The 11,060-nt window shown below is 39.9% G+C and overlaps 1 protein-coding gene across 1 annotated transcript; it reads right to left on the minus strand.

The window, feature by feature from the left end:
- Positions 1–140: 140 nt before the first annotated feature.
- Positions 141–10,947, minus strand: limd2 (LIM domain containing 2). The gene is made up of 4 exons (XM_026324723.1): positions 10,767–10,947; positions 3,553–3,597; positions 3,192–3,328; positions 141–3,089 (listed from the first exon to the last, which is right to left on the minus strand). Exons 1-4 carry the CDS (start codon positions 10,767–10,769, stop codon positions 2,930–2,932), a joined length of 345 nt encoding a protein of 114 aa, XP_026180508.1. The 5' UTR covers positions 10,770–10,947; the 3' UTR covers positions 141–2,929.
- Between the last annotated feature and the right edge of the window lie 113 nt (positions 10,948–11,060).

Here is an 11,060-nt window from a genome sequence, read left to right on the forward strand (position 1 = left end):
AACACTAAAACTATTCATGTAACCCCACCCCACCCCACCCAGAAATGTCAAAACATCTGCCCTTCATAAACAGATTTTAAATTTGATCTAGCCATAAACTGGATTTAGCATGAGTTACATCACACACTAAGACAACTGCCTTAAGTCAACACCAGCATTTTTATTTAGTTTTTCTCCAAAAGCATGTAAAAAAAAAGAACACGAAAGAAAATGCACAAAATGATTGTGTGTATTGGCGTGACAAGTGGGGGAACTAACATTTTAAAATGTTCCATGTCACAACTAGTAGAGAGAAAAGGGGGATCAGAGGAGAAAGACTGCAAACAGTCCAAGTGTCCTTTTGCTGTAAGGCCACCTCAATCCACAGGTCAAATCTGTTAATACAGAGTACTTTTTTTTTTTTTTTCAAATATGCATACATTTAAAATGTCTCTCACAACAGCACTGAAAAGTTTAAGTCCACGTCAAGTTCACCACACAAATAAAATGACTCACAGATTTAACATTTAAGACGTTAAAACGCAATGTCATTCACCTGAGCCTCTTGGCACCAGTGTAAAGTGTACCTTGTCTGCTCTGTTACACTTCAATTGAATTCACAGATGCTGCAGTTGTACCTTGGCGAACTGCTAACAGAAAATGACATAGACAGCATATACAATACTCTTGATTTTAAAGCATTCTCGATGACCCAAAGGACCATTTTAAAATAATAAAAAAAAAAGAGCAAATATACATTGTCACATACAATATAATTGGAATTATTGTATATTACACATGGATTAAAAATGGCTTCTAACTGAGTGAATGAATTGACTTAAAAAGTAAGCAGGTTTGTTTTTGAAAAGGCATGATCAGGAGATTTCTTTGTAAAGATCTGTGCGCTAAAAGTCTTTTTTTGAAAAAGAAATAAGGTCAGATATTTATTTCTAAGGCTTCTCTTTTAAAAAAAGTAGCAAATATCCATCTGTTAACTTTAGCTTTCTATTCTGCACAGCATGTTCAACTTCACAGTAAACCTTTAGTCACTTTCTCATTCAAGTATCAGTCAGTCTCAGTGGTATTCAGGCATTATCTAAATGAGATATCTGAATGGCTTTAGACTCATTCTTTGAATAGAATGAAATATAGATGCAAAAATCTTGTCCTATTGTGTTATTTCTTTCTTAGGTGTTGCAATTAAATAAGATTGAAAGTGGCTGTAGTTCAGCAGCTGAGCTGCAGACGGAGGCAACGTATTCAAAACTTTCAAATACAGGAGGTGTTTAGCAATCAAAGGACAAAGGCTTTCAAAGACTCTCACACTGGATACTGTGACAACTTTCCCCAGCAGGGGGTGCTCTGCACTGGGTTTTGCATGCATCACGCAGGAGCATGTCAGGGAACCAATACTGTAAACCCTTCATCAGCCACCTACTGTAAAGTCAATATTAAAAAACAAGTCCCAGTACTATCATGTCTTTAGCTAATAAGACAGGAGACAAGAACAGGAATGCATTTGTTTAAAAAGTAAACCTATCCATGCTTATTGGATGGGCAACAAATAACAATGTATGTTTAAGACTCTGTGATTGGATTGGATCTGGCTGTGCTCCCATAAAAAACTGTCCAGTTTCATGAACATACTCAAATACCGCAGGGGAACATCATAACACATGCCAGTGACAAGTGTGAAATGACAAAGGAACAAAACCGGTAGTGTCCCTCAAGGCAGTATCTCTGTCTGTCCCATATTTGTGGCACAGAAGTGTAAGTACATTAATCAAGTTAACCAAACATTTGTAGCTTCCCTCAAACGATTTCATACAAGACCGAAGGATGTTTCGAGACAAGGCCTCAGCTTGCCTGTGAATATCAACATTGTGTCTGGTGTGGTCGTGTGTGTGAGACGAGAGTACAGTAAGGTGGGGGATGTTCACTACTCACATACTACAGCTCTATGTACAGATAGTATACAAAACACAATCTGAGACAACATTAAATTTTAAAAAGCTCAGAGGGGATCGACTTGATGCCGGGACATCAATCGATTCCCAACTCAAGTGCTTCTAAAAACTTTAAAAAGTGATTTGCTATGCAACGATGAAGACAAACAAAATCATTCACAACACAAAAGATCAATTCAATCATAAGATAAGGCTATTAAGACCCACTCATACAACAAACAAGGTTAAGACTCAAACAACAGAAAGACATGGACAATAAATCTAAACACAACAATGAGAAGACCAGAGGTGAGCTGTTGCTGATGTGTGCGATTATTTTACAGTACCCTGTTTGTCCCTCAAATTTATGAAACCTGACAAACTGACAAAATTGCCACTGACAGCAGAGTCACAATACTGAGGACTATTACTTACATTTTGATTCTGTTAATATGAGTGAAACACAGTATGTATTTTTTTTTTTAATCCTTGGATGACAACTGACCTGAGTGTATGCTCTGCTGCAAAACATGGATGCTCTGTAACCCTTCTGATATGTTTGCCTGAGCATACAGTTTCTTTTATTCCAAAAATGAAAGGGTGCAAATTATTTTTAAAAGAATAAAAAATAAAATAAAACAAAACAAAAAAAAAAAACTATTATTATTACACTCCCCATACCAGAGAAGGCTTTTGGTCACAATCAACTGTCAATTCCAAAAAGAAAACTGGAAAATAAAATTAAGAAAATGCTACTAGCAAATAAAATCAAACCCAAAATGTGTTGCAAAAATTCATTTGTAAGTGGTATGGACTACAACTGGCCAGTCATTTCCTAGCTGCTTGTGCATGTGTCTATGCTGATAGCATTTAAAAAGCAAGTGAGTGCGTGGGTGATTTAACAGAGCCCCAGCATATGAGGCATGTGTTCATCGTGATTTGTTGGAGGTGTTAGGCAAAGGAAGAGGCAGGGCTGGGATGTGACAGGACGCCGGCAGACTTGATTATGCTGTCTTTGTTATATTTTCTGGCTCCTTGGAGGTCCAGCGCTCTTTGTGCTGTTTCCGTCCGAAGCCCTCGTCGTAGTTGCCTTTGCTCTTGAACAGCTGCTGGTAGTGGGGTTTGCAGTAAAATTCACCCTGAAGAGCTGCGAAGGTGCCAAGGCTGTTAGAAAGGAAGCAATGAACTGTTAACATTCGAGCCAAGGGAGTCAAGAGAAGAAAAAATAAACACTCACAGTAAACTGCATAGTATTAGTAGAGTCACCTGAGTTTCGCATTGCAATGCTTGCAGCAGAAGCATGTTGAATGGAAGACCAAGTTATTGGCAACCAATCTTTCCATTGGGTAGACCGTCTTCTCACATGATGAACACACTTCCTTTTGAGTCTGAAAGCTGAAGGACTGAGCACACAGATAAGCCGTTTTACTACCAGACACACAAACAGCTAGCACTCTAGTGCCTGATCTTTAGTAAGATGAAAGCTTCACATTTACAGGAAAGACTTCCTCTGCTCTCTACTGAGATCAAAGACTACTGAAAATGAAGTGGGGCATGAGTGACACATACACACATGAACCGACGCCTGTGAGTGAGGGATGAGAAAGAAAAGATGATTTATGTTTACCTTAGATCGCTGAACAGGTTTCTCTTCAGTGGGGCCTCGGGTGTCCTGGGAAAACAAAGAAACTTTAAACAAATGTGACTAAATGTGTGCACAGGCTGCTGTTACACAACAATGATTAGCTGAAATCAGCACTAGATATCTAACCTTACTTCACTGGATATTTTCTTCTGCCATTTTTATTACTTTTACCAGTGGGTTAGTATTGTCAGTTTCAGCTCTTATTCGCCCCCTCTTTCTGTTTGTTCCATCTGTCCCTTCGCACCCCTGGGAGAGGATCAGGTGCCTTCTGTTTGGTCATTTGAGCCAAGCTGTGGGACGCTCTGGCCTCAGCATAGCAGAGCACCTTAGAACCAGCCTTCCAGTTAAGAAACTTCACTAGGTAATTTTAAGTGAAATCTACAAGATTTCTCAGTGAAACAACACAAGTGATACCTATCCTGCCTGTCTTTGAAATTACTTCGGATTTTTCAGTCTTGTAATCCACGCATGTAATGAAGCATTTCTTTACTCTTTAATCCTCTGGCTTTCAGTTAACGCAGGTCTCCACGTTTCTCTGCACACTGTATGTGTCCATGTTTTATCACGTAATTACAGTGCAGCGATGACAGGGGCATTTAAAAAGCTTTCACCATCTCACGTTACACAGCAGTGATGATTGTATCTGCCCTCTGGAGTAAGGCAGCACGTTCCCAGTGGCCACGAGTACGACCGCATCTTTACACAAGACTAACAGGTAAAACAAGTAGATCATAAACAGAGCGACATTCAGACACATGCAGTGTTGCTGCGAAGAGGGGCACTCTCTGTTTATGCGAGGGAAAAGTCCACTGCAGATTTTGCTAAAGCCCTGTTATGTAAGGCAGTTTGGCTGAAGCTGAAGTAAGGGGTGGACGTGAGGCTTCAGGAGCTGCCACCAGAATTGCAAAGAGGGAGAGCTCTTTGGCATCACACACAAGTGCTGATCTCCATTTTTACAGGTCAATGATCTCTGACCTACAAAGTTTCGTGCTTTGCCGGCCTTGTGATCGAAATGATAGCATGAAGTATATGCATCCATTTTCCGGAAACTGAAAAAAGTGGCTGAAATAAGAGCCTCTATACATGAGGCAGGAGCTAATAAATTATTCTACCACAATACATTTAAATTTATAAATTTGTTGGAAATTTATGTCTTTTGGATTAATACAATGAAATAAACATCTTCAAAATCAAACCACTTCTTCACACTGATACAAAAACCTAATAAAAATGATCCAATATTGCTGTAAAGCCTCAGTTTAACTTGTTGGTAATGTCAGATTGTAGATTGTTTTCCAGGCTGTATCTGACACTGAATTAATCTTTCATTAAAAAGGCAAATTAAAACTCAAAAAACATCTTTGACCCTCACAATAATTCATGCTGACAAAGCCATCCTGCTCACTGATGTGCAAAACTGGTCCAAACTAATACGATCATAGATATTGACGTCATGGCTACTATAGTTTAAACTGCATTATAATATCTTTGACATAATATGTTCTCACAGTGTGTGTAATGTTATATTAACTTTCCATATTTGTAATCAGTTGTGTTTATTTGTAGCAATTAAGAGTGTAAAACAGCATGAATGTTGCCTCTTTTGTCATTTGTATGCTATTTCTGACCTTGTTGCACCATTCAACAACACTGTAGGAGGAACAGCAGGGGTAGTGTCTGCACTTATGAGAACAGGACAACTTGTTTCAGAAACTCTTGTCTCATTAACATTGAGTCCATGCAGCTTCCTGTAGATGCAATCATATTCCAGCACTCAGCCGTCTCCTCTGTATCCCTGATCCCTCCTGAGCACAGCTGATGTTACTGTTACCGGCTTACACTTTGCTTGTTATCTAGCAAACTGCATGCTAGACCACTTCCTGTTGCTGCAGTACAATCGCTGAGCCAACATGACTTTGACCTTCTCATTTTCTTAACACTATGGAAAACTCAAGTTTAAATGTGTGAAGTTCTGACAGCACATTTGTAGATAATTTTTCTTCACTGTTAAGCTGTATGAGCGTGAAAACAGGGCCAATAAGGAATTAATCTGAGTATAAAAAAATCATTTTTTTAGCCAAAAAAGGAAACAGGATCTGAGTGAAGGCACAGAATTGCCAGTGTTTTAATGTTTACTTGTATAAACAACGTAGCAAGATAAGTTACCATGTTTGGGGGTTAGACATGCATTCCAGACACACATAGGGAGATATGGTGGTAGACTTCAGAATAGCTTGTGCCATCTTGCCTCCTTTTGCCTTATATGTACATGAGTCGCGATTGCCACTAAACAGTACGACTGTGGGCAGGAAGTTGTTATGACATGTGGCTTCCTCAGTCTGCAGAGGACCAACATGGAGAGTAACACCTAAACTCCTAACTGATTTCTGTCCCTTTAAATGTGATTAAACTACAACTGTTCAGAGCCACACAGCTCACAGATTAACACAAAGCACTCCTGACTAATAAAAAAAAATAGAAGTTTTTGCAAGAAATTAAGAGGCACCCATGTTTACACTGAACACCAAGAAGGTTTGTAGCGTAATTCATTAGTTCTGCTTGGCCCAACACTGTTTTAACTGTGAAGAAATGTAATTTATCAGTGTGTGCAAAGCTAGAGCCAGCTGGAGTGTAGTATCTTACCCAACAATGACCACTTTCATAGAGCTAATGAAATCGTCTTGCAACAGAGCTTCAGCTCTTACCTCACAGCATCAATCCCTCACAGAGTCCTCGCTTCAGTTTTAATCACACCTGCACATGTCTGCCTGTGTGTGTGTTTCTGTGTTCACGTTACAAACGGCCAAAAGTTTGGCGTGACTATGCTGGATTCACCTTCTCTCTTTGAATGTGTTGGGTAAATACGGATACTCACTTCTTGCTGACAGATGAAAAGATGGATACCACTGATGACTATGAAACCACAGCCAGTGGCCGTTTATCTTATGCTTGTATCAAAACAGGGGGAAAACATTAAACAAATGGGATGCAAATATCATACAATACAAATAATGCAAAAGTCAGTGAGCTTTACAGGCGCTGGTAGATGGATTTTTACCTTTTGACAGAGCCAGGTTTGCCATTCCACCAGTCCAGCCTTTAATATCCAACAGGCTACAGTCACAAGTTCCACTACTTTCCCTCCAGGTTGCAGACCAACCAATTTGACAGGAGAGTTAAATGATCCCATGACTGTCCTTAAAGGGAAAGAATTTGAGGATGCCGTAATGTTTACAAAGCCTGCACCCTAAAAAAAATGTGTGCGAGTCTGTTAAGGAAGTTGCCTGCAAAACTGCAAAGCAGATCCCAGTCTCATTGTTTAGAAAAGCTACAACAACTCTAAAGAATATTACCAGAGTGAAATGTGAATATGTTTAAGAGGAATTCAAATGTAAAGAAGTACCTCTTCTTTTCTTTGTAGTGGTAATGGGAAGAGCACAACAAGACAAACTCCCCCCTGATTCACACTTAAACCTCACTGAATAGACACAGTGGTGCACGGTTCACAGCTACAGACCCCTAGAAGGGAAGGCATTAATCCGTAACAAGACTTAAACTCTGTTTATTTTTAGAAGTGTGATCATTGTTTAACCAAGTAAAACAAAAAAAGGAACAAATGTGAATCAGCTCATCTTCAGATGAAACCGTGTTAATAAAAGCATGACCATTAGTTATCCAGCAGTCTGACGTTAAACTATCCAGAACAAACAACATCACCACTCCAGCACTAGCCACATAATATATTTCACTTTCTGGAGCTACAATCCCTCACACTGATCCAGCAACTAACACAGCAGCTGAAGGGAAGACAGATAAACTCCCCCTCAACAACTCTGAACACCAAGAGACCAAAAAAGTTATGTGGAGAAGATGACTGAGAGGAGAAAGCAATACTCAAGACTGGCAAATGCATAAAAAAAAAAAAAAAAAAAAAAAAAAAACTTCCCTGTTATGGAAAAATTTGTTTTAACTAAATGTGACATTTCGAAACTTTGCTGGAGAAACTTCTGAAGGTAGGATGAGACAGATGATATGAACCACCAGTCTGCAGAGTAAACAAATCTGGGAGAGGGTGTGGGCATTTGGTCACCTACTACTTCTCTTCTGCTTTTGAAGTTCCTGTATGCAATGAAAAAATGACGGGGCATTTTGCCCTTTTGTGAAGGCACAGGACACACAATGTCTCTTGTCTCCTTCCTCAGCTGATGGACACTTGTCTTTTTCAATTCCAGTCTGACAGGGAATGTAGAGCTGCAAGTAGCAATTGAACTAACCATTTACCATAAAAAAGTGCAGAGACATAAATTCTACAGGTAAAATTTCCCAGATTACAAGATGACGCATTCAGATGTCTTCTTTCTTTTGTCTGGTTAACAGTCAAAAACTCAAAGCTATTCAGTGAAAAGTGATATAAAAGTGTTTGAATCAACAAATTTAATGAAACGTGCTGTTTTAGTATTTCAGTTTTCTTATTCTATATGGTTTAGTTGATTCAAGGAAGAACTGAAGGCTTTCAGTCGTAAACACACACACACACACACACATACATTTTACCATACATCATTTGCATGTATCACTTCTGAGAAGTAGGGTGCACTTTCACATGTAGAAAAGTGATACTGATTTTTCTCTTTTTCACTCACTACTTAAAACATAGTCAGCAACTTTTGCTCATATGACCATAGGTTTTGTATTATGATGCCTGCCTCTGCACTTTGAATAGCCTCCGTCTATGAAATGTATGGTATAATTAATGCTGTGGTTGTTGATGGTATGCTGCAGCAGCTGGTCTGTTCATGCTGTCTTAAAAGAAGAATGTGTTGAAGACCTAAAGCCTGTGTTGACCTGACAATGTGAGACTGAGAGGTCGCTCCCTTCTGCCTGCGAGCTCACTGCAAACTGTGAAGAAGCAGCCTCAGCTGAGTGTCACAACTGGTCAGATGCTATCACGAACTGGAGAAGAGGGAACGTTTCAAAACCAAATGCTCCTCTAGGACTGGAATTTAAGACATGTCCGATCCCGTTTTGGTTAAAAAAAACAAAAAAAACAAAAACATCTCATACGCAAATATCTGCTCTGCCATTCGAGCGAATTTCCTTCACACCCTGAAGGCTCCTTCCCCATGGACAGAGAAGGTCAACAGACAGGAAATGAATCCTCTTACTGAAACTGGTATATTGCTGTTTTATCACCACCTTTATTACAAACCATCTGTGTGAGGTGTCTATAGACTGCAGTGAACCATGTTAGGAAGATGAAATAAGACAAAACAAAGTTAAAGGAATGTGTCATGTCTTTGAGTTGAATATGTGAGCCAGGATTATGTCAATCCAGATTTACAGTCTGAAGTGACTATTCCCCAGAGGGGGAGAGGCAAGGTGAAAATCAGCCATGTTACAGTTTCTGAGGTGCACCCTTTCACTTTTACAAATCTGTCTGATCACTACAAAATACTTACTTCTTTGTATAAGTGATTTGGTTTGCAAAAACATGACGTTCATGGGCAGCACACATCATGAAACAGTATTTCAAGGATGAAACTAGCCATTCATCCATAAAAATTGGATTGGATGGAAATCATTTCCAAAGCCCATCCACATATGCATGAGACACAAAAGGACAGGTATGCAACTAGCTTCAGCTATTTCTCTGACCACATTTTCTCTCAACTCTGTGGTTTAGCTTCGCTAGCAACTGTTCTGTACATCTGACAGCAGGCAAACACCCCTCCTCCCAATGTATGACATGCCCAACAAATCAGGTTTTTGTGCTGGTAATTGTTGCACAGAAGAGCATATGGTCAAAGAACATAATTGTTGTTAGTCTTCACTTTGCAGATTTACACAGTATGCTTTATTTATATGGGCATGATTTATTTAAGTCACATTGCAACAACAGGCTCTAAAATCCACCAGAGCACTGATGTAAACCTGCCATCAGAGCAGACTATCAATCTGTACTGACAACTCTGAAATTACAGCCACGCGGCCCACTGGCAAGGGCAATAAATGAAAATGAACATACACTAACTTAAGCCTTGTTGCCATATGCCGGAGCTATGATGACAGATTGTTGTAGATGTGGTTGCCTGGACAAAGTAGTTGACCAGACCACAGCACGATGAGTGACAAGACAAACACGGTAGAAAAATCTGTTTAGAGTTTTAGTGTAATACTGAAAATCCAGCCATTCATTCATTCATTCATTCATTCATTCAGTTTTACTCAGCTCCCAACTGCACTGCTGAAGGTGCGTTCAGACTCTGCAGTGGTCATTTTGCAAAGCATTTAGTTTCAGTTGCATTTGATCATTCGATGTGGTTGTGATCAGATATTACAAATGAACCTTGCACATGAAAACAACCCACCATTCAACGAAACCTGAACAACACCCTAATACTTAAATATCCTTGAAAACAAACTGTGCCATGTAACGCTGTGCCATGTAAACGCTTTATCCACGTGTGTGCTTGGTACCTGCACACAGATATTAAGCAAAAATACTATTATTACCATGTGTAACAAGATATGTTAAACCAGGGTGCTCATTTTCCAACATGGAAATACCTTTTGATCAGATGGTGCAGTAAACATCCCAGCTTATGTACTTCAACTTTCATTTGTTAAGGGTGTCCAGGGTTAACTCATCTGTAAATACCTTTTACAGTCCCTGTTTGACTGGATGGACTTTTTTTTACTACAGGGTTACTACAGATCTTCATATAACAAAAACAAAACAGGCTTGGACTCTATGTTACAACAGCTGTTTACATATTTGTAAGAAAGAAAAGACATTCATTTAAAACCACAACACATAATTCAGCACCACATATCGATTTACACATCGGCTGTTAAAGGGGATGAATTAGATGAGTTACCTGGTAGAAGTAAAGCTACTCGTGTTTGTTAAATGTGCTATTTAAATCACATTGTTGATATTAATTAGCTTCCCGAGCTAGCCACCTAACAGGCGCTACAAGAAGCAGCGGTGTTAGCCCTCGGCGTATTAGGCTGTGAAATGTCGTTTTAACTTAAAACAGAAAGCTAAATACCTAAATACCACATTTGAGCTCCACATTCATACCGTGGCTCACAAAACGAGCCGGCTGCTGCTTCGCTAAAGACGGACATCATCACCTCGTCTCAGCAGACAGGCAGCGCGGAGGGAGAGGAGGCTGCAGACAAAAAGCACTCACCATCTGCGCTGCTGGTCTGCGGCTCACTGCTTGATAACACAGAGCCTGTTTGCTCAGTAGCTGGAGCTGGATATTTGCGCTCTCGTTGACTTTTCTGAGATGCCTTATTGAAGACGCTGGCCCCGGTGCCGCTGAGTTTCTACCCTCCGCTTCGCTCCTCGTCTCTTTTTTTAACGGAGCGTTTTTTTTTCCTCAGCGGGAGCTCGCACGCTATTGGTCCGCATCGGTCCCTGACGCATTCAGGGGCTGTCGGACAAATCACAACCATGAGTGGAACATGATACGTTCTGACTT

Source organism: Mastacembelus armatus, chromosome 8, assembly GCF_900324485.2.
Source record: "Mastacembelus armatus chromosome 8, fMasArm1.2, whole genome shotgun sequence".
Lineage (NCBI taxonomy): Eukaryota > Metazoa > Chordata > Actinopteri > Synbranchiformes > Mastacembelidae > Mastacembelus > Mastacembelus armatus.

Bases quoted from the DNA above. Each gene is read 5' to 3' on its own strand.
- limd2 (XM_026324723.1), bottom strand. The intron at 3,329-3,552 runs GTAAACATAAAT...CTGTGTGCTCAG, and splicing joins AACCTGTTCAGCGATCTAAG to TCCTTCAGCTTTCAGACTCA. The intron at 3,090-3,191 runs GTGACTCTACTA...CCTTTCTAACAG, and splicing joins CATTGCAATGCGAAACTCAG to CCTTGGCACCTTCGCAGCTC.